General features: G+C 36.3%; 1 protein-coding gene across 1 annotated transcript in view; it reads left to right on the forward strand.

Moving 5' to 3' along the window:
- Positions 1-24,774, forward strand: part of STPG2 (sperm tail PG-rich repeat containing 2) — a 144,850-nt gene that overhangs the window by 76,130 nt on the left and 43,946 nt on the right. The window contains exons 6-7 of the mRNA XM_036443056.2: positions 11,629-11,788; positions 15,017-15,177. Coding sequence (XP_036298949.1) covers positions 11,629-11,788; positions 15,017-15,177 — 321 coding nt within the window. The remainder of the gene's footprint in view (positions 1-11,628; positions 11,789-15,016; positions 15,178-24,774) is intronic.

Here is a 24,774-nt window from a genome sequence, read left to right on the forward strand (position 1 = left end):
CCTGTCCCAACCCATAGGTTGAGAACTGCTGCTGTAGAGCCTAAGACCATTGGAAAATACAGATATTTACATTACAAATCATTTAATAATAGCAAAATTACAGTTCTGAAGTAGCAACAAAAATAATTTTGTGGTTGGGGGTCACCACAACATGAGGAACTGTATTAAAGGGTCATAGCATTAGAAAGTTTGAGAACCACTGCTCCAATGCAACAAAACACAATCAAACCTAGTAGCTTAAATTTGAATTCTGCCTCTCTTGATATACTTTGATAGATTTACAAGGAAAAGCCACTTTTGTATTATATTTCTGTTATGGAACAAATGGTAAATTAACTTGCATATCATTTATTCTACTAAGTGCTTACTGTCACTTATTTAATTTTCTCATTTTACTGGTGTATAACCTAAGTGCTTTATCTATGATCCAGTGGCACTTGTAATGCTATCATTGGTTAATACAAAGTTTTTTCAAATGTTTTTTGTTCACTTAAAAGTTTTCCTTACCATATTTATTTGATTTACTTTTACTTAAAATTTTTTAAAAAATATATATTTTATTGATTTTGTACAGAGAGGAAGGGAGAGAGATAGAGAGTTAGAAACATCGATGAGAGAGAGTCATCGATCAGCTGCCTCTTGCACACCCCCTACTGGGGATATGCCTGCAACCAAGGTATTATACATGCCCTTGACTGGAATCGAACCTGGGACCTTTCAGTCCCCAAGCCGACGTTCTATCCATTGAGCCAAACCGGCCTCGGCTACTTCTACTTAAATTTAATGTTTGTTTTAATAATGTAGAATATGTTTGTTTCCAAAGATCAGAAACAAAGAATGCATTATGTTTTCTAAATGAGCTAAAATTTATGTTGTAGCTGTGAAAATGGCTCTGTCTAATCAATCATGATTGAGTCACTCAAAGAGTTAACTATATCTGGGATATACTTATTAAATATATTTAATTTTAAACCAAAAGCTATTTTTTATTAAGATTTTAGTGCCATGAATAACCATATAGCAAAATTAAGTTGGTATAAGAATACTGAAAATATTTTAAGGTGAAAACTTTCATTTTGAGTTGTTTATAAATTTGTTTTTTATCATAAGATGACATAATCAAAAAAGAATGTTGAATATTATTTGTTTTTAGGAATTAGAATAGATACATTTGAATTAGCTCAGGAAAATGGAACAATCATCAGTTGTACCATAATATTCAATCTAGATATTAGCTGAGGAATATAGTAAATAATCTCAAAATTGTTATAATAAAGTCTAAAGATTAGAATGAACCATAAATCCATGAGCCATTAAAAAGTTAGTGCTAAGAATATAGTATTAAAACCAGTATACGAAGAATCACATACATATCACATAATATTCTTAGTTCTTTCTCTTCTTTCTCTATGCAATTTCCCCAGAAATCACTTAGTTGCATGACGTCAGGTACCACCTATATGTACTGATCATTTTCAAATACACATCACTTCCAGTGTGTGCTTATACCTTGAACCCTCCTCTGAGCTTTAATTTTCCACGAATTAATTTCTATAAGGCATCTCCATCTTGATGTTTTATACATACTACAAAACTAACATTTTTAAAATGAACTAGTCTTTTTCCTAACTCTGCTGTGGCTTTTATTTTATTTGTTTGACAGTTACTTATATTCATTAGCCAGGACTGTGTTACATAGCCACACCTATTTGGCAGACGGCTGTCATAAGAGAGGTTGGTAATTGGGATTGTGCAGGCAGCCAATACTGTGTCTCAACTAGTTATAGGCTATGTTGCTTTTGGAAATAATTTACTTTCTTTTGCACCACAGTTTTCTTATCTGTGAATTGAAATAGTGTCTGGCAAGTGGTAGGTGTTTTATAAATGTTAACTGTCTTTCTGTCACCTCTTGCTGCATAGCCAATAACCCTAAAATGCAGTGCCTTAAAATAATAATTTGTTATTTTTAATGATTGTACTAATAGTGGCCGGTGGGGATTGATTGCTAAAGAAGACTCAGGCCCCAAATGCTTAGCTGCAGAAAAAAGAATACAAATAGCAACAACATTAAAATGAGAATATTCTTTACAATCAAAGGCTACCAGAATTCCAGGAGTGAGCTCTAATTGTCTTCCTGTTCTAAGGCCATACCAGGACATACTTCCTGTCTCGAATCAGGAACCACTGACTCATGCATGGACATGTTTTGTACTTCAGAACCAGGAACTATGTAAAATGGAGTCTTGGCAGGGTTTCTTATCTCTTGCTGGTCACTTAGGAATATCCTATTACATAACCAGCACCAGCAGTAGAGCCCTGCAGGAGTCCCACCAAGGCCAAGTACAATCATCAGCCTCATTGCTCTCAGTGAACGATATGCATGAGCTGATACAAACCACTCTGAAACTCAGGGGAGCCCTAATGCAAAGCAAGACTGTTCATTGGTAGTTTCATAACTTGGCCAGGGATCAGCACCTTCTAGATATTTTAGCAAAACAGCTCACATCAATTCCAGACCTAGTGGAATTAACCTTCACCACACAGTCATTCTCTGCGTTCAGTAGACTCAGGTAGTTTTTCTGATCCACGTGGTATCAGCTGGGGTCACTCATGTGGCTGCATTCCAGAGTGTCCAAGACATTTCATTCATATGTGTGGAATCTTAGCTGATTGGCTGTAATGGCTGTAATGAAGCTGGCTGGACTTGCGTGGAGGCTCAAGACTCTATGAGTATAAATGGGAACATGTCATGCCCTGTAAGGCTTAGGTTTAGAAGGGTCACTATGTAACCTACACTGTATTTTCTGTGTCAAAATAAGTCACAAGACCAGTCCAAATTCAAAGGAAAGGAAATGGAATAAGGCATGGATTTACAGGAATAGGAGGAATTTTTGGTGTTTTCTTTGTAGACTATTCTTCATGACTATTATTCACAATTATTATTACAGCCACAGTTATTCTTTAGTCAAAGAATGTAAGGAGGTATTATATGTCTGGACTTCCAAAATAGCCTCCTTTAGCTGGTATCCCTACTCCCAATCCTATTTCCATTTCTTTTTCTTCCAAATCCACAGCCTTGATGTATTGGGACAATGTTCTAACCAACTGAACTACCTGGCCAGGACAGAAATAATCAGTGTGGTGGTCAGACATCTGAGATCAAGATGTTGGCATCACCCTATTTACATAACAGCTTTATCAATTTTACCTTAATAAGGTGATGCCAACAAGAAAGCCAGTTCAAATTACAGTACCTTGAAAAGTCCAGGAGTATCAATTACTCTGGAAGGTAGCAGATGGGACTGAAAAACATCAGGATTGGTGATAATCTGGCTGAGAAGCAGAGTCTCTTGTAGTATGGCATTTTCCCATCCCCACCGTAGGACAAGATGTGAGGTCTGTTGGTTGAGAAATTAAATGAATCATTGGACTTGAGGACACTGATATAGAAGAGGAAATAAGTGATTTAACAAACATGGAGGGTATTTCTAGACTTCAGATTGGTGTTTCTAAATACTGTTCACCAGTAAAAGAATCAAAGCACCTTAAAGAAATGGCTGATTCCAGCTCTAGAGCAGGAATTGTATATGATGCACTTGAAGCATCTTTTTATACCAGAGAGCAGAAAAGGTATGAAAGACTACTAAGGTCATGTAAAAAGGATTCAGAAATTCATTCAAACAGGTTCTCAATGATCAAAATGGGATAATTTCAGCATCAGTGAGTAATATTATAAAATGTTTATATAATTCAAATACATTAAATGCCAAGAGTCAAAAATTTAAATTTAAAAAATTTATTGATTAGTGTTGTAAGGTCTAAGAATCCAATTTTGAAACTGATAAATAGGAGAGGGGGAAAAACCTTATGCTTTTCCTAAATGAACTGAGCCTTAGGGTTACTAAGTAGTTGATGAAGGAAGTGCTATTTCAGCCAGTAAATGAGAGAGAATTTTAGAATTATATAATCATTTTGGAATTCCTAATGAATTACTAGATATATTCAGTAATCATCTATGACTGCTAGCATTGTAAAATGAGAATCAGCTATTATATGTGCCTCCTGGTAGAAGTATGCAGCCTCACCAATGAGGTAATATTGCCCCCTTTCCCTGAAGAAAATTGAATTAGAACCTGATCAACTTATTATACTATTATACTGCTAGTTTATATTATACTGCTAGTTTATAGGAAGTATTATATTATATTGCTAGTTTATAGGAAGTATTAGGAATGGACACATAGATAGTCGATTAGGAAAATAAAAAGTCTGGGAAACTCTAAAGAAATTCCACAAAAAACTTAGCTTCCTCACCAAATAAATTAAAAGGAAAGAAGTGATGGAGAAAAAACTTATAGATAACCAGAAGCTTAAAAACATTTAATCATTTGTAAGAATGAACTTTTAACAGGGCTTTGATTGAAACAAATGTATAACATTTCTATATTATTATAGCTATGTTTAATATATACCAATTTATGAGGCAGTCATAAAATTTGAACTCTGAATAATAAAGAGTCAAATCATTATTGATTTTTTTAGAGGTAGAAAAATGGTTTTATGGTTATGTTAAAATGGTTTTGTGGTATAATCATTATTTTTTGGTGATACATTCTGAAGTATTTATTGATGAAATTATATTATATTTTGGATTTGCTTCCTACATCGGTTGGATATGAGTGGAGAAATATTGACCCTGTATAATGGGTATATAGGAATTTTTATACTATTCTGCTGGGAACCAATTCCAACATGTAATAATTACAAGAGTTTCATCAAACAGTTGGTGAAGCTTGAGGGGGGAGCTCAACAAGGCTGAGCCACATATGTAGTTTACCTGTTGGAACGCGAAAAAGCATCTCTCTCAAACCTGAATAGGATAATCATTAACTGCCAGACAGCTCAGGGCTTCTTAATCTGCATGTTATTGCCTCCTGTTGGCCAAACACCTGAACAGCTGTAGGCTATTCCCCAAACTGACAATGCTTCAGTAAACCCTACCCTTTGTAGGGGTGTCGAACTCAATCAGAGAAGGGGCCAAAATCTAAAATCCAGCCTAAATCTCGGGCCGAATGGTTTACTGAACAGTCATAAACTGTCATAGTGATGGAAACGCAGCGGAGTGCAATGATGACAGCGCGGTGCGGGCCACATTGCAAGGCCTGGCGGGCCGGATTTGGCCCGCGGGCCTTGTGTTTGACACATGTGCAATACCCTTTGAAGTGTATTATCTCCACCTTGCCTTGGGAAAAATTTTGTTAATAAATAACATGGGGTCCTGAGTCAAGGGGTAGTCTTTAGCTCCTTTAGGTGAAACTTCTCTGACACCCAATGCCTTTCAAAATTATCTTTCGTCCTTGGACTTCTTATTGAATCTACATGCAGCTTCTTTCTCCAGATTGCTGACCCCTTTGTAATGCTGGGACAAGAACCCCGGCATATTCTTTATTTTTCTCTATATGTTTTTAATTTTTCATCATTTAAAAGTAAGACAAGAAGAAAATGGAGAGTTTAATTAAAAGTTTACTAGTATATACAGAATGGGGAGATAGTTCTAGGTATCTTTCCTATTCATCTAAATTGTGAACCAACTTGAGAAAAGACTGATATGTGGGGGATGGCCAATACCAAGGTGAGTTGTGATTCCATCACAGCATAATGAAGTCAATAGGTCTTAAGTAGAATTTTTCCTGAAATTTGAGGGAACAATGGAAGTTATACAATCAGTGAAAAGTTATTGCACTTGGATGAAGCCCAGCTGTGAGTTTTAAACTGGTTTAGGCCTCAAGACTGATTAAATATTAGAAGCAACCAGGAAGCTTTAGAAAACATTTCTTTTTTAAAATTTAATAATGCCCAGACCTAATTTCCATTGGCTTTTATTTAAATTAAATTAAATTAAATGAGACACTCTTCTATTATTTTTTGTTGTTGTTAATACTCATCTAATGATATTTTTTCCATTGATTTGTAAAGAGAGTGGAAGGGAGAGGGGAAAGACAAAGAGAGAGAAACACTGATGTGAGAGAGACACATCGATTGGTTGCCTTCCAAATAAGCCCAGGATTGAGCCTTCAACTAAAGTATGTGACCTTCATTGAAATCAAACACAAGACCCTCCAGTCCACAAGCTGTCACTCTATCTACTGAGCCAAACTGCCTGGGGAGACACTATTATTTTGAAAAGCTCCCAGATGACTCTCTTGTGCAGAACCATTAATCTAGTGTAAGCTTTAAAAAAAAAAGAGCCTGTGCTTACTTTGCAAATAATAGCCATTTTAGTAGTTTCAACATTTTTAAAAGATGCTTTACTGATTTTAGAGAGAGAGGCAGGGAGAGGGAGAGATAGAAACTGACTGGCTGCCTCCTCCAGGCCCCCTACTGGGGGTGAAGCCCAAAACTCAGGCATGTGCTCTGACGGGGAATTAAACCAACAACCTTTCCGTGCACAGAATGATACCCAACCAGCTGAGCCACACTGACCAGGATGTCATTTTTGCTTTTATGAAAAAGAAGTTCCCCTAGACTATATTCACTTATCTCATTATTTACACTTAATTTCCCCCTATAATCTATTAGTAATGACCACTTATACAATTGTTAAAAACAGTAGAAAACTAATCCCAGCATGTCAGTAGTTGGTTATTTTTTATCATACCTGCCTATATAGGGAGAAGATAGAGCATATATCATCATGCTATAACAATCAAGAAAATAGGTTAACATTGTCTTTGAAGTTATGCTCTATCCATATTTCTACATTTGATACTTATTTTATAAAACACAAAATTATGCAGAAGTTTCTTTTCTCCTAAATTTAACTTTCTACATGTTCAGATACAAACAATCTCACATTCAGTAGCCAAAATGCATCTTTTCTATCAGCCACCAAATAATGGCATGGATTTGTTTGAGACAAGATAACATGGACCTTTGCATGAATTTTTACAATCTATTTATAAAAAGAGGTACTTCTGTATAAGAATTTCTCCTAAAGAACTCTTTTCAAATTATTGCTGTCTTTAAAATGTGTGCTTTAAGACATTTTACTGAATTAGGAATGGCTAATGCTCCTATTTGGATACACATTATTTCCCAAAGGAACAAATCTCTAAATTCTAAAGATATAGCAATGAATAAAACAAAAAGAAAAATAACTGCCTTCAAGCTCACAACATGGAAGAAAATTGTATCCCATATAATAAAAGCCTAGGTGTCACGATGTCCTTGTGTGACATCATCACAAGATTGCAGCCATAAGATGGCCAGCAGGGCAAGGCAGTAGAGGGGGGATCAGGCCAGCAGGGGAGAGCAGTTGGGGGCGATCAGGCCTGCAGGGGAGCAGTTAGACATCAATCAGGCTGGCAGGGGAGCTGTTAGGAGATGATCAGGCTGGCAGGCAGGAGCAGTTAGGGGCAATCAGGCAGGCAGGCAGGTGAGCAGTTAGGAGACAGCAGTTCCGATTGTGAGAGGGATGTCTGACTGCTGGTTTAGGCCCAATCCCTGTGGGTCCCAAAGGATCCCAGATTGGAGTGGGTGCGTGCACTGGGCCTCTAGTTTTTAATTGTAAAAAAATGGTTAGGTTAATAAACAGGTAGGAGAGGGGACAGGACTTGTTTGGGGAAGGCAATGACATTTTAGATTGGACTGGAAAGGACACATTGAGAAATTGATCTTGATTAGTGACTTGATTGAAATGGAGTGAACCCTGGAGTTATCCAAGAGGATGGCAAGTGCACAGGTCCTGAGAGAGATAAATGCTGGGTATTCTTGAGAACTGAAGAGGGAGAGTAGTAGGAGATGAGTTTAGATTAACATTTGTGTACCTGGGGATGAAATTCATATCATACTAAGGACCTTGGTTTTTGCTTCAAATCAGATTGGAAATCATTGGATGGGTTAAGAAGGGAAGTGGTGCAATTTGACTCAGGGTCTTAACTGGATTGATCACTAGCTATTGTTTTGAAAATACTCTGAAAGTGCACAAGGGTAGAAGCAGGGTGGGCAGTTAGGAAGATTTCATGATAATCTAGGTAAGAGATGGTGCATGGATCAGAGTGGTTTTTGTGGAGGTGGAAAAGAGTGGTTAGATTTGGGCATATTATAGATAGAGGTGACAGGATTTGCTGATAGAATTTTATTATATATTCAACTTATGAGCTAAGTATTTAATTCATAAGTAAAGGATTTGAATCTAACTTCTTTATAATAGGAAAGATACTATTTTAAGATAATTAAAATATTTGATGATGAATAAATAGAACTTTTTAATATATATTTAAACTATATTACTAAGATAATACAAACTCAATTCCAGTGTTTATTAAGTTTTTTTTATTGTCAAATATCTAGTAAAAAGTTTAATATCTTACATCTTCTAACATTTGTTGTTAAAATATATTCTGACATTTATTTGCTGATACAGAGCAGTCTATTAATTAACAAAGATTTGAAATACAGTAAAATATTTTTTTCAGAGCAGATTGTATACATTTAAATGGAAGAAAATTGGGAGCCACTTTTATTCATTGTAATGTTTAATTGTGTGAAGAGCTGATATTTTTTTCTGAGCTGTATCAGTAGAGGGCAGTAAAGTTTCAAGTAGTGTGTTTTTAGGTTCCTAGGAAGCTTTGATACGGAAAATTTCTTTTTTTTCGGTGTGTGTATGTGTGTTTTCTCTTAAGAAGTTTGTTCTGGCTTTCCTTTTAATGAAATGCTACAGTAATATCTTATAGAAATTCGCTTAAAAACCCTGTAGCTTTGGTTCAGATGTTTAGCTAACTGTTCCCTTACGTGCTATAAATGCTTTCTTAATGAGAACATGTATTTTTTTTTTCTTTTTATAATGATTAAGGGAGTACCAGGGCCTGGAAGATATGACATTAAAAGTCAATTTGAGAAGACTAAAAGTGTGACACCAAATGTAAATGATGCATCACATGCTTTTCTTTCTCAATCTCAGGTAATGGTCTATAGTCATTTTCATAAGTTGAGTATAATAGGCATAATGTGAAGTCAGCAACAAATCCAATGATGTTCAGGGAGATTATAAAAAGGGAAGGGATATTTAAGCAAATTGGAAACACACAAGGCCTGAGCAAATCATATTACCAAAAGATGTGGGTAAAATGAAATGAAATAACATGATAACATTAGCAATAATATGCAAAGATGAATATTTGAATTGAAACCATCTATTAAACATTTTCTATTATGCAAATCTGCATATGTGATCATTCAGTTTGGCTTGTAAGAGTTTTTAGTCTGAGTTTTTAAATGTACTTTGCCAATGAGGGCAGGCAGTGCTAACGTGTAATCTGTGAGGACATGCATTTCTTTCAGAGAAGGTTCTGAAGGCTCTCTCTGGAGCCAGGCCATAGGTCATATCACCAACTGTCACTGCTGCCTTTGTTAATGATGCTGCAGTCTATTTCACAGTAATCAGCTCACATTCTGCAAGGTATATACTGAAGAGACTTGAAGATATTAAGATATTTCTAAGGCAAGAACATTACAATACTAGCAAATCTTTATAATGCAGAAGCTTGTAGATCAATGTAGTTGCAGCATTTAACCAACTGTACTATGTACAGCTGATTATCTTATTTAACTTGGGAACATTATTAACCTTCAGATTACTGTAGGTGACTGCTTTGATTTCATTGTATTTAAGAGGCACCTCCTAGTAGATAAGTAGAGAGATTGCAGGTATATTTTAGAGATATGATTAACATTTTAATTTATTTTATTTAAAGAAAATCTTTATTTTTGAAGGCATTACATATGTAACCCTTATTCCGCCCCCCCCCCCCAGCCCATCTCTGCCCCCTCATCCCAGGCCTTCACCACCCTATTGTCTATGTCCATGGATTATGCATTCAAGTTCTTTGATGATCTTTATCCACCTCTGTCTTTCCTCTGAGATTCAGCAGTCTGTTCCATTCTTCTATGTCTCTGAATTTGTATTTTAATGGGTTAGATGCTGTGGTGAAGAATCAAGGACAGATACCAGGTTTCTACCTTAGGCAACTTGATGGTACTTAAGGTAACTACATAAAATGAATGTGTGGGAATAGGACATTATGCATGTATATACCTTTGATTAAAAAACACACATGTATTTTTAAAAATTAATTTCAGAGAGAAAGGGAGAGGGAAATAGAAACATCAATGATGTGAAAGAACTGTTGATCGGTTGCCTCCTGCATGCCCCATACTGGGGATCAAGCCTACAATCTGGGCATGTGCCCAGACCAGGAATCCAACCCTGACCTGGTTTATGGATTGATGCTCAGCTACTGAGCCACACTGGCCAGGCCCATTGTATTTCATTGTATACTCTAAACCACATTGAAGGTGGGAAAAAAGAAAGAATATCCAGGTAACCATAGTATTTGACTACATCAGTCTTGGCTAGTGTGAAATGGGTATATAACTTTTCACCAAATGGTTATATATATATATATATATATATATATATATATATATATATATATATTTGTGTGTGAGAGAGATAAAGAGGGAAGAAATGGACAAACAAACATAGAGAAGGAGATAGAAACAGAGATGTTACTGGGCAGATAGTGAGACTTGTGTTCTTATCTTCTTGGAGGAAAGATTTCAATTAAGAGACCAAGTGTAGAAAAACAAGCAAGAATATATTGGCTGCAGCAGAAATATACTTATGAGAGTGAAATAAGGAAGAGCACAGAAGAAGCAACAGGAGAGCCTAGGCTGGGCTTCTTTGGCTCACTGGGAAGTCACGGAAAAGGGGTCCTTGGAGACTCAGGGGGTTAGCCCAGGAAGAGCCGTTGCCACTCATTGCTCCTCTGATTGCAAGTCTAATGGGATCTCGTAGTGGTTAGGGGAAGAAGAGCAGAATGGCACTGGTATACTCTCTGGAGGAAAAGTGCCCTGAGACTTAGTTTTCAGGGGTTTTAAAGGCTTGGCATTTAGGGGAGGTCTTAGGAGAGACTCAACAGAATATTTATCGGCTTTATGCTGATATACCAAAATGAGGTTTAGTCTCTTAATTTCTCTGTTCTTGGGTGTGGTTGGCAAATGGCACTAATTAGATTTCTGTATGTCTCTCTGAATATGGCGATTAAGCTATTTACCCTCTGATTAGGGAGAAGAAGTGCAAGCCATTTACTCTTAAGTGTCCCTGGTTTAGGGAAGCAAGGATTTACTAGGTGGCTGCAAACTGCTGTTTTACTATCTATCTTAGTTTTCTTATTCTGCTTGTCTGGATTTTTCCTATCTTCTTACTGTTCTATAACATTACAGAGATAGTAGGTAAACAAAAAATAGCAAATGGAATGGTATGCTAATAGATGAATCTGGGTCAAACTATCTAGAATCTCATATTGAGCTGATTTCCTTTAAAAAGTCTACCTGGCATAGTAAAGTACATAATGCATCGCCATATTAATATATAGATGACTTTATTAAAAGCCATATGTTTTATGTTTAATAGGTACCAGATCTTAATTCATCTACATTTTCTTCACTCCATTAGGAAACAAATTAAGCTCTAGATATTAAATTATTGAGAAGGAAGCATTTAACTCACAAAGTATCAAAAGGTACTGTAGTTTCTCATTGGCATATTTTCCCATTCTTCACTAGAGATTTGTACCCATGAAATCAACTACCTCTGCTCCTGGCACATATAATGAAATTCAAACTACTTTCAAGCCCTTGAAAAAAATATCATATTCGAAAAAAATCCCATTTGGTCAAAGTGCTACTCGATTTCCACAGGACTCCAACACAGAGGAAATACCAGGTTAGCAATTAGTCCATGTATTAAAACTGTTCAGCTTTATGTAACTTAATATTCTTAACAAGATGGATGCTTTTTAAAACATTAAATATACACAAGAACAGATAGATAAAAATAACATAATTTTTCATTTCAACATGTCACACATTTTATTTGTAATTTTCTATTATTTTCCTTTATATGGTGAATTTCCTAGTTTTCTCTTGGTGGATATATATAACATCAGCTATGTGGTCACTGTCAGTAATATAACTTAGATTACTCAGTTTTGTTAAAATTCTATTTTGGGGATATCCAATCACATATTCTAGTATTTGTTGTGGGTATTCTAGTATACAGAGCTAAGATTATAACACCAAAATAACATATAGTGGTGAACATATAGTCATCTGTTGCTGCATAACAAACTTAGTGGCTTAATATAAAAAGACTGTTTTATTATATCTATGTCCTGTGAGATAGTTGGACAGAACTCATATGGTACTTACTCAGAGTGGGTGCATAGCTCCAGCACTGCTGCCCCAAGTAGTTGGTCCTTTAACATGGTAGCTCAGGGCACCACTGACCTTGCAGGATTCGGCAAGGCCTCCTATAACATACCCTCAGAAGCCCCAGGACACCACTTCTGTCACATTCTGTAAGTCAACTAAGTCACTTAGGGCAGTACATACTGAACAGAAGGATATGAAGCTTCATCTCTTAATGACAAGAGTTAGCAAAGAATTTTTGGCCATCTTTAACCCATTTCAGACTACCTTCTGGCCACAAAATATTTATATTTTTCCCACATGCATTTTCAAGGCCACCAAAGTCTCATGAATTATGGTATAATCTTGAAATCCAGGATCTTGTTATTTGAGTCAGATATGGTACAAATGAGGATTCTTGGGCATGGTATTCAGATCAGCTTCTTGGACTCCTCTCTATCAGAAGAGCTGTGAACTAAAGGTGCAAGTTAGGAGCTCCTCTCATTCAACACAAGTGGTGGGAGGGAAATAGGATAATCATAATTGACACTCCTATTCAAAAAGGAGGGGAAATTGGAGGCACACAGCAGTCATAGGCTTATAGCAGTTAGAAATCCAACCAGGGGTAAGTTGCCATTTCCTCGATTAGATAGATCCCAGTGGGTTCTCAAAATTATTTTCCATAGTCTTTTGTTCTACTTCTTGGTTTCATCCTTTGAATCATCCTTTCTTTCTATAAGAAATAGGTAATGTTTGCATCTGGGGCTTTCTTAGCCTGCTTCCTGCACATATTTGCCTTTTTTTCTGAACGTTACCAGTGGAGAAATTTGGATGATGGCAGGAATGAAACATATTAGCATTTAGATTTTCTGAGAGTTGGCACAACAAATTTTGGTAGATTTTTGGGGACTAGACTTTAGAATTGAAATATTTAAAAGATTGGGAAGAGTTTATGGTCAGTTTCCTTGAGAAAAACATTATATATATTAACAAAAGGATAGTGTATTTGATCATATAAAATGATTTGATCACATTTAATCCAGAAGGAATCTAAAGTACTATCTAGCCATGTGCTACTCAAAGTGTCCCTTTGTCAACTGTTTTCTGCCTACAGTGAGAAAGGAGATGTACCAGAATGTATGTCAACAATTTTCCCATGGAAAAGAATATTTACAAAATGCTTAGTAAAATATTCAGTTTACAATTAGTTGTAAGCTCCTTTTATTGTAGATTACTCTTGAACAGGCAGCAGTCCACAGACCACATTTCGAATAAAGCTGAAGTCAATTCCTATTATCTTGAGATAAGAACTTGAAGCCCAGAAAAACAAAAGAGATTAAGTAATCTCATACCTATTTAGTTACAGAGCCAATTTTGTAGAATCCAGGTAACATGAGTATAATGAAGTCACCTGTTCTTTCAAGTGTATCATATTTTATGCATATTGCTTCTCACTGGAACTGATTTAAAAATAATGAATTATAAAACACATACAAGTACATATTTTTTAAAAAATACATTTTTATTGATTTCAGAGAGGAAGCGAGAGGGAAAGATAGAAACATCAATGATGAGAGAGAACCATTGATTGGCTGCTTCCTTCACGCTCCACACTGGGGATCAAGTCTGCAACCTCAGCATGTACCCTGACCAGGAAATGAACCGTGATCTCCTGGTTCTCGATTGACGCTCAACCACTGACCCACACCAGGTGGGCTACAAATAAGTATTTTTTTATCTGTGGTTGAGAATACACATATGTGGAAGACTGACTTAAACACAGATTTTCATCTGCGTGGGTTTCAGTGTCCTTAACCCCTGCATTGGATCAACTGTATTTGTTTCAAATATTTGAATGTTTTGATAAAAACTTTTTCAGTGACATGAAAATTGTTTGTATTATTTGAATTAAAAAAGAGAAATTTTATTCTCTTAGATTACCACTGAATAAAAAATTCCTGGTTATAAATATGCTCTAGAAGCTAAAAGGCAAGGCATTAAAATAGTTGCTGTGATAGGAAGATTAGATGATAGGTAATTTATTTTTCCAAATTGATTTTAATGTTGCTACATCAACTTTTGTAAGAACCTAAACTGCAACAAGCCTACTTTTCAGTACTTTTTGCCATCAAGAACGTCTTTCTTTCTTCCTTTCTTCTTTGAGGAGTTACAATTTACATAATAAAATAACTCATTTTAAGTGTACAATTTGATGAATTTTGGTAAATGTATATAGTCAAGTAACTACTACTGCAATCAAGGTTTGAAACATATCCATAATTCAAGTTCTCTCAATACCCCTTTGCAGTTAATCTCCATTCCCGCTTCTGGCCCCCAGGCAATCGTTTTGGTCATTATGATTTTGCATTTTTTTGGAATTTTATATAAATAGAATCATCTAAAATTGAAGATTTACATCTGTCTTCTTTCACTTAGTATGATTTTTTGGAGGCTCATTTGTGTTCATGCATTTATCTTCCCTTTTTATTGCTGAATAGTTTTCCATTGTTTGGGTATAGCATGTTTTGTTTATTATTTATTCACTAGCTGATGGACATTTGGGTAGCTTTTATTTTTATTGAGAATGAACCTAGGAGTAGAATTTCTGGGTCATATGGAATGTATATATTTAACTTCTTAAGAATCTGACAGATTTTTTTTCAAAGTGGCATATCATTTTGCATTCTGCTAGCAATATAAGAGAATTCTCTCTAAAAATTAAAAGCATGTTTATTCTTATATATTATATTTTTCACAATCTTAGGTCCTGGGTCTTATAATATTCTAAATGATACTGTCATTGACAACTCTAGCAAAACATGCTTAAAGAAACAGAGCAAAAGTGCATTTGGGTCTTCTGCTCCTCGAACATTCTTCTGGGATCAGAAAAAAGCTTTTACTACTCCTGGACCTGCTGCTTATCAGGTAACACATGAATGCCAAAATAAAATTTCTTATATCTAATTAATACCAATAATTTAGGGTTAAAAATTACATGTGATATAAGTGAGTCATCATTATAAGTCATATGATTATTGAAATTATTATACAGTGAATTATGATATAAGAATAATAGTTCATTTTCCCTAACCAGTTTGGCTCAGTGCAGAGCATTGGCCCAAGGAGTGAAGGGTCCCAAGTTTGATTCTGGTCATGAGCACATATTTTGCTCCATCCTCAGTTGCATGTGCAGAAGGCAACCAATCAATGTGTCTCTTTCACATCGATCAATGTTTCTCTCTGTGTGTCTCTCCCCCTCTCTTTCACTCTCTCTAAAAATCAATGTAACAATATCTTCGGGTAAGGGAGAACCCAAGATGGAGGTGTAGGTAAACACACCTAAACTGCTGCTATGCACAAAAATTTCAGAACTACAACTAAAAGACAAAACATTTATTACCCAGAGCCATGGGTGGGCTGTCTGAGTGGAAATTGTACAACCAGACAGAAAGAGAGGAGAGCATTCAGTGCACAAACACTAAAAAACTGAGGTACGGGGGTGTGTTATACAGGCTGGCGGCAGATTCAAACTGGCGGCGGACCCCGGCTTGTGGCAGGCGTTGCTGTCTTCAACCCAAAGGGGAGACACACGAGACCCAAATTCCTACCGCCAGAAGCTGGACTGTCTGCCATCAGGTCTGAAAGTGAGGGTGGCTTGCTTGCAGAGATGTGCACAGGATAATTGTTTGCTGTGCTAGGGTGCGAGATGCGGTGGGATACGGTGGAGAGGCAGAGATGGCTCACTGCCAGCCATCTCTGTTTGCCACCCCCTAGCCTAGTGATGCCCTGAGACTCTGCCCCGCACAATCTACAAACACACCCAAACTCCAAGCAGTGGCTTTTGCATAAGAATGGCCTTCACTATCACTGCTAACTTGCAAACCTGTTCAGTCAGCTCCATAATCTACAAATCCCAAGCAAGGAGGAGAGGACTGTAGTTCTTGCTGTAGCTCCTGCAGAGCTAACTCAGACAGTAGCTGACCTGCACCCCATTGGAGATCCAGAGGCCAGTGTACCTACTGGTCAGTGTGAGACACCAGATTTCAGCCTCTCACATCCATAAGTGACACATTCAAGAGTCAGACTCAGTGAACACCAAAGCCCAACTGAAACAAGTCCTGCACCATGAGAGTGTCTCTAGCATAGCAGTTCTTCCATTATAAAACAGTGGGTCCCCACAGCCAATTGGCCTGGAGGACAATTCCTTCTAGGGTACCAACATCAATCAAGGCTTAACTACTCCAAACTTTGTACTCAGACCACAAAAGAGTGTACCAAGACTGTCCACCTCGGGTGATTGGGGAGGCTGAACTACTGGCCCCTGTGGGTCACTTACCACACAAAGCCGCTCTATCAACATAGGGAAGCAGTCAAAATGCAGAGACACAGAGGCATGTCGCAAAAGGGGGCAATGGAGGAAAACAAACTATAGGATGACATGGAGTTCAGAACCATATTTATAAGGTTATTCAAGAATCTTCTAAAAACTGCTGAGAAACTTGATGAGACCTTCAAGGACCTTAATGAGAATGCCCCCCCCCCCCCCACAAAAAAAAGGAAAAGGACCAGTCAGAAATTAAGAATACAATGTCTAAAATAAAGAATTTACAGAAACTCAACTGTAGTTTAACATACCCCAAGAATCAAACCAAAGATCTTAAATATGAGGAAACAAAAAAACACCAAACAAGAAAAACAAAAAGAAAAAAGGATCCAAAAATATGAAGATAATGTAAGGAGCTTCTGGGACAACTTTAAGTGGACCAACATCCGAAAATTTGGGGTGTCAGAAGAAGAGAGAGAGCAAAATATTAAAAACCTATTAGAAGAAATAATGACAGAAAACTTTCCCCACCTGGTGAAAGAAATAGACTTACAAGTTCAGGAAATATACAGAACCCCAAACAAGAGGAATCCAAAGAGGACCACAGTAACACACATCATAATTAAAATGCCAAGGGCAAAATACAAAGAGAATCTTACAAACAGCAAGAGAAAAACAGTTAGTTACCTACAAGAGAGCACCTATACGAATGTCAGCTGATTTCTCAACAGAAACTATGCAGGCCAGAAGGGAGTGACAAGAAATATTCAAAGTGATGAACACCAAGAACCTACAACCAAGATTGCTCCACCAAGCAAAGCTATCATTCAGAATTGAAGCTAAGACAAAGAGCTTCACAGACAAGAAAAAGCTAAAGTAGTTCATCACTACCAAACCAGAATTATATTAAATGCTAAAGAATAGTGTCGACGAAGAAGAAGAAGAAAAAAAGTAAAGATAAAAATTATGAACAACAAAAGACATCAAATACATACCTACCAACAAGTGAATCTAAAAATCAAGTGAATAAAAAATCTGAAGAACAGAATGGACTAATGAATATAATGGAATCAGGGACATAGAAATGGAGTGGACTGACAATTCTCAGGGGTTCTGAGGGATGTGGGAAGAGATTGGACAAAAGTCTTACACCTATGGATGAAGACAGTAGTGGGGGGTAAGGACATGGGGTGGGGTGAGGAATCAGGTGGAGGGGAGCTATAGGGGGGGAAAAAAGAGGAACACCTGTAATAATCTGAATAATAAATATTTATTTAAAAAATATCTTCAGGTGAAAAAGAATATTTGTTAATTTGGTTCACAGCTATGTTTGTAAATTTTTAAAAACAATTTATCTTATTCTGTAACTCTTTGAGGTATATATATTTCTTTAAATGCTTATCTTTATTTTGAGATTATTCTATCTGATTCTTACATTTTATATCAACCATTGTTTTGTATCTTATGAGGGGATTAAAAGAGAGAAAATAATGTTGAAAGTGATATGAAGATGATTAATCAAAACCTTAATGCATTACTTAAGTGTTTGATGCCAACATGACTGCATATGCAACCCTGCATGTGGTATAATGATGGCATTAATATCATTGAAACCTCTTTGTAATAAATTTCTGACTAATGAAACATGACATTTAAAAATTGACTTCAAATGTCCAATTATCTTACTTAGATGTATATATTCAAGAAGAGTAAAACTTTGTTTCAGTATATTTAAATGTTTAAGAATTCATATATCTTTTCAAGATTACCTCCACTGATGCAGGTTGCCATGCTAGATTCATTTGCAGAAATATGATCTCCCTGATATGGTTAACACATATTTTGAACATTCAGAATGTTAAATTTTTGAGTATTGTCATCATTATTTTATAAAAGTATAAACAAATGGTCCTTTTGTTGGCATTTTTTAAAGGTTAAACAATAGTTCCTTTGTTTATTATATATATGGGGAGAGACACTTTTCCATCACATAAATTTAAAATTAGTTATTAAATAACATTTATATTAGTGTTATTGCAAGTGCACAGGGAACAAATATGGCAACTCTAACAAGTTCATATAAGTTAAAATGACATTGGTAGAAAAATAGGGAAAAAGAAAAAGAGTAGAAAGAGAGAAGACCAGAGATGTGAGAATAAATATAAAGAGATAATGAGAAGAGATAAAGTGAGATAATGAGAAGAGGTCTCATGTTGAAAAGTTTGAGGAGGTACAGAGTACCCTCTATAAAAAAACTATAGCAGAAGCATGTAGAAAAAATTGCCACTATGGTAAGGAACTGCTGATTCTTCCATGAAGAAGCAATCCAAGGAAGAAATCTATTTTCCTTTTATTATTATTATTATTGTTGTTGTTGTTGTTTAAAGTATTACATATAGTAGTACATATATCTATATATCTCCTTTTTTTTTGTATTCCTCCAGTTTCCCCCACCCCCTGTTGCATGCCTTGCACAAACCCTTGAGCACCTCTCAATTTCTGAGCCCAACAGAGAGCCATTTGTCAAAGCACAAATACAGATTGCAGATTCCCAGGATTGGAATTGGGATAATAGCTTAAAATCTGGTGCATGTCATCCCTTTGATTACTTTGCATCTATTTGCATATTTAAGTTTATAGTTGAACTTCGACATAATATTCTAGACAAATCCATAATTCTGCCTATTACTGTACACTTCACCTGTCCCTTATATAACAAAAGTTTTTTTGTTTTGAAAAATGAGGAGACACAAGTTTCCAACAAAGGTCATCCACATCTCTGGGAAATTTTAGTCATAGTCCATTTAAATATTTTGCTATTTAAATAGTGATATAAATTATTGATTTAGTTTAAAATTTTTACCTAAATATTAAATTATACATTATTAATGTATTATAAAACTTTTAAAAAGTAAAAAAGAGGAGAAGAGGGAAGATCAAAATAGTACACACATAGTCTGGCCAGCGTGGCTCAGTGGTTGAGCGTTGACTTATGAACCACGTCATGGTTTGATTCCTGGTCAGAGCACATGCCTGGATTGCAGGCTTGATCCCCAATGTTGGGCGTGCAGGAGGCAGACTATCAGTGATTCTCTCTCATCATTGATGTTTCTATCTCTCCCTTCCTCTCTGAAGTCAATAAAAATTTATTTAAAGTAAATAAAAGGAGTAGCAGGGCTTTCAGAAATTTAGAGATTCATTATGCTTAGAAGAGTAGTGTTTAATTTCCATGCAATTGGCTTTTTTCCTAATTATTATTGATTTCAGGCTCACTTCCATTACAAAAATAGATTAAACTCAATTATTTCAATTAATTAAAAATGTAAGTTTTTTAATGAATCAGCATGTGATCACTTTTTATGTGTGTATGTGAAGGAATGACCCATCATCACTTTGAGATATCTACAGAATTCTCCTTAATGTATTAAAATATCCTTAACGGGCATAGTATTTTAGATGCTAGCTCTCTCAGTATCGTGAGGTAGAACTCATGAGCAACTGCAGATTTTACTTTATTTGAAACAGCCTGATTATAACTGACAATCATTTTCAAGTGTTTTGAAATCTATTTTTATGAATCAAAATATGATTTTTTTTCCAGCAGGAAAGTTACTTCTGATAAAAAAAGATAGGACCAGGCCAACATGGTTCAGTGATTAAGTATTGACATATGAGCCAGGTGGTCATGGTTTGATTCCTGGTCAGGGCACATGATTGGGTTGTGGGCTTGATCCCCAGTGTGTACATGTAGGAGGCAGCTGATAGATGGTTCTCTCTCATTATTGATGTTTCTATCTCTCTCCTCCTTTTCTCTCTCTGAAATCAATAAAAACATATTATCAAAAAAGATGGGCATAAAATAGAGCTTAATAATTTTTTTTCTCAATCTTGAAAAAGCCTTTTATGAATATCATTATTCAAAAATGCCTTTTTAAAAATCTTAATTTCACTTTAGACCACTTTCTCACATATTTAATTAACAGCATTGCTATTAGGTTGGTTTTTACAGATTATTTATTTCATTTGTTTTTTAATCCTCACCCAAGGATATTTTTTCCATGAACTTCTAGAGAGAGTGGAAGGAAGGGAGAAGGTGAAGAGAGAGAGAAACATTGATGTGAAAGAGACACATTAATTAGGTGTCTCCCCCATGCACCCTATTAGGGAACCTGCAACCAAGGTATGTGCCCTTGACTGGGAATGGAACCTGTGAACCTTTGATACCTGGGGTCTAAACTCTGAGCCATGCTGGCTGGGCTGATTATTTATTTCTTAAAGGTAAGGATTCTGTCTTCATTGTTGCTCTTCATGGTTTGGCATCAGGATAGGAACATAGTAGGTTTTCAGTATATACCTTTACATTTAAGGAAGAATATAAATCAGAGGCTACTTCTTTATCCTATGAGCAGTATCTTTAGAACATTTTACAAGGAAAGATGGTGGTAGTTATGAAATATTTAATGAACTAAAAATACATGAAATCTTAAATTGTATAGGGTCTAAAGAAACATGACGTTGTCTACATAAAAATTGAGGAGTGATTTTTATCTTCTATGTTGTGCCTTGCACCTCACCTAGTTGCGTTCTTTTTGTGCCTAGAATTTCTGAAATCCAAGACTGTTTGAGGTTATTTTTACCTTCTGTATCACTATAGATTGCTCAATGTATTTTTATTCAAATATGAATATACCTTTTAAATCTTAAATTTATTTATTTAAAAATGTATATTTATTTTTCATGTTTTGAATTTTTCAGGTGAGATAAGTCATGCTTTTATGTAAAAATAGCAAACAATATGAATGTCATTAATTGTTTGCCAGTGTTGAACTTTTGTTCAGATTTTTCTAATTTGTCCTATTTCCAAAATCCTTTCCTGACCTAGAACTTTATTCCTGGTGACCTATTCCATCTACACTTTCTTTAGGGTTAGTTAAGTGTGCTAATTTTTTAATAGTGATGGTGAGCCAGCAGCACTGTGGTTTTTATTTGGCTCCAGAGACTTAAGGTTAGTTGTGTTTGTCTTAAAAGAAATTTCTAGGAATATATGAATTTGCTCTCAGTTAAAGGTTACTTAAAAAACTCTGTAGAGGAGACACTAAGATGGGAGCATAGGTAAACACCTGAACTTGCTACTGCACACAACCACTTCAAAACTTCAACTAAAAGACAAAATGGACATAATCCAGAGCCACAAGAAGGCTGGCTAAGTGGAAATTCTACAACCAGAAGGGAAGAGAAAAGCACACTGAGTTTCAGAGGAGCTGAGGAAGTAAAGTTCAGAGGTACTGAGACACATGCATGTGTGGAAAGGGCTGGCAACTGAGTAGGTGACTGGCTTTTTCAATCTGCAGGGAGACACAAGTTTGTGACTGCTCTGAACTCCAGTTCCGGGCAAGACTCTGGGGACACAGACTTATAGAGGGAGAAATTGTACTGTCTGGTAGCTGGCAGAACTCAAGGGCGGCTTTTTCCTCAGAGGTGCTTGCAGTGATTACCGCAGGACACTGGGACTCAGGGGCCTCTTAGGACATGGCTGATAGGAAACTATTGCTGTTTTCTCCACCCGGAAACTCTGCCCCATCCAAGCTGAGTGCAGAGGCTTTTGCATATGAATAGCCTGGTCCTTTGAAATCTAAATTTACCTAACAAACGGCAGCTGAGTCAGAAAGACCCAGAACATCCAAAAGAAGGCCCAACACCCCACAGCAGCTTGCATGGCTTCACAGCTGGGCCTCATCTGGGCACCTCCAAAACCCAATCAAAGAAGAGGAATCTGCAGATTTCTCTGTAGCTCCTGCTGGGTGGCCTCAGGCAGAGGCTAAATTTTCACCTCCTCAGAAATCCAAGAGCCAGTGTACCCAGCGGTCAGAGTAGGACTATCCAGATTACAACTCCTCAGACCCATACGAGACACACTCAGAGGGCAGACTGAGTGAGCACCAAAACCCCACTGAAGCAAGTCTTGCCCCACAAGGGTGTCTCCAGCACAGAAGTTTTCCCATCTTAGACATAGCTGATACTCACAACCAGTTGGCCTGGAGGTCAATTTCTCCCAGTGACACCAAAAACAATCAAGGCTTAACTATAACAAGACTGTGCACACAGCTCAAAAAGGGGTACACCAAGAGTGTCCACCTCAGGTTACTGGAGAGGCTGAGCCACTGGGCCCTATAGGACACCTAGCACACAAAGCCCCTCTATCAACTCAGGGAAACAGCCAAAATGTGGAGACAAAGAAATGGGTCACAAATGAAAGAGATGGAGGAAAGCAAACTACTGGATATAGAGTTCAAAACCAGTTATAAGGTTTTTCAAGAATTTTATAGAAAAGGCCAATAAATTTAGTGAGACCCTTGAATATATAAAAAAGGACCAATCAGAAATTAAGCATACACTGACTGAAATTAAAAATAATATACAGAGATTCAACAGCAGACTATAGGAACCTAAGAATCAAGTCAAAGATTTGAAATACAAAGAAGCAAAAAACATACAACTGGAAAAGCAAAAAGATAAAAGAATCTAGAAATATGAAGATAGTGTAAGAAGCTTCTGGGACAACTCAGGCATACCAACATCCGAATTACGTTTGTGCCAGAAGAATGGAGAAAGCAAGATACTGAGAACTTATTAGAAGAAATAATGACAGAACACTTCTCTTACCTGGTGAAAGAAATGGACTTACAAGTCCAGGAAGCGCAGAGTACCCCAAACAAGAGGAATCCAAAAAGGACCACACCAAGACACATCATAATTAAAATGCCAAGAACCAAAGACAAAGAGAGAATCTTAAAAGCAGCAAGAGAAAAACAGTTACCTACAAGGGAGCACCCATAGGAATGTCAGCTGATTTCTCAACAGAAACTATGCAGGGCAAAAGGGAGTGGCAAGAAATATTCAAAGTGCTGAATAGCAAGAACCTATAACCAAGATTACTCTATGCAGCAAAACTATCATGTAGAATTGAAGGTCAGATAAAAAGCTTCATAGATAATAAAAAATCTAAAGGAGTTTATCACCACCAAAACAGTATTATATGAAATGCTGAAGGGTATTCTTTAAGAAGAGGAAGAAGAAGAAAAAAGTAAAGACAAAAATTATGAACAACAAATACATATCTATCAACGGGAATGAAAAATTCAAGCAAATAAAAAATCTGATGAACAGAATAAACTGGTAAATATAATAGAATCAGGGCTATAGAAATGGAGTGGACTGACAATCCTAAAGAGGGAAAGGATGGTGGGGGGTTCTGAAAGAGATTCTACAAAAATCATACACCTATGGATGAGGACAGTGGTGGGTGTAAGGGCATGGGGTGGGGTAGGAACCAGGAGGAGGGGAGCTATGGGGTAAGGGGGAAGAGGAACAACTGTAATAATCTGAACAGTAAAGATTTAAAAAAAACCTCTATAGACGGTGGTTTTTTTATTTTATTTTTTTAATCTTTTTTTTGCTTGTTGTTAGCAAGCATTTGAGTATATTCACTTCAGATAAATAATTTTAAAGAAATGATTATCTTGTAGGTGTGGATCTAGATCTCATAATTATCAATTTTGGAGATTTTATTTTTGGTACCTGTTCTGAATGTACAGATTTGATTTGAGCTTGAACATTTTCAGGATTTGCATTTATAATTTTGTTATTTTTGATTAAAAGAACATTCAAAATCAGGAAGCAACCTAAAAATTATATTATTGTAAATGTTAAAATGTGTATTCAACTTGCTCATTTAAATTTGCTTACTAAATTTAAAATATTCACACTTAAACTCAAATTTAGCATGAGATTGTATAGAAAAATTTGTTTTTTATGTATGCACTAGACATTTTAAAATTTGTAACCCATTGATTCTGATATTTGTTACATTTAAAAACATGATAATGCCCCTATATTGAATGGGGATACTTATTTAATTCATCATATGTAGGTGTATGGTGGTGTATTAATGACCCTTGGGTATTACCCATTATCATGCACTGTAATCAATTGAGAGTAAAGCAACACTCCCAACATTACATCATCAAAGCTGTTCTATAATTCAAAGACACTGTAGATCACCTGTGTCAAACACAAGGCCCGCGGGCCAAATCTGTCCCGCCAGGCCTTGCAATGTGGCCCGCACCGCGCTGTCATCACTGCACTCCACTGCGTTTCCATCACAATGACAGTTTATGACTGTTCAGTAAACCATTTGG

Source organism: Pipistrellus kuhlii, unplaced genomic scaffold, assembly GCF_014108245.1.
Source record: "Pipistrellus kuhlii isolate mPipKuh1 unplaced genomic scaffold, mPipKuh1.p scaffold_m20_p_1, whole genome shotgun sequence".
Taxonomy (NCBI): Eukaryota; Metazoa; Chordata; class Mammalia; order Chiroptera; family Vespertilionidae; genus Pipistrellus; species Pipistrellus kuhlii.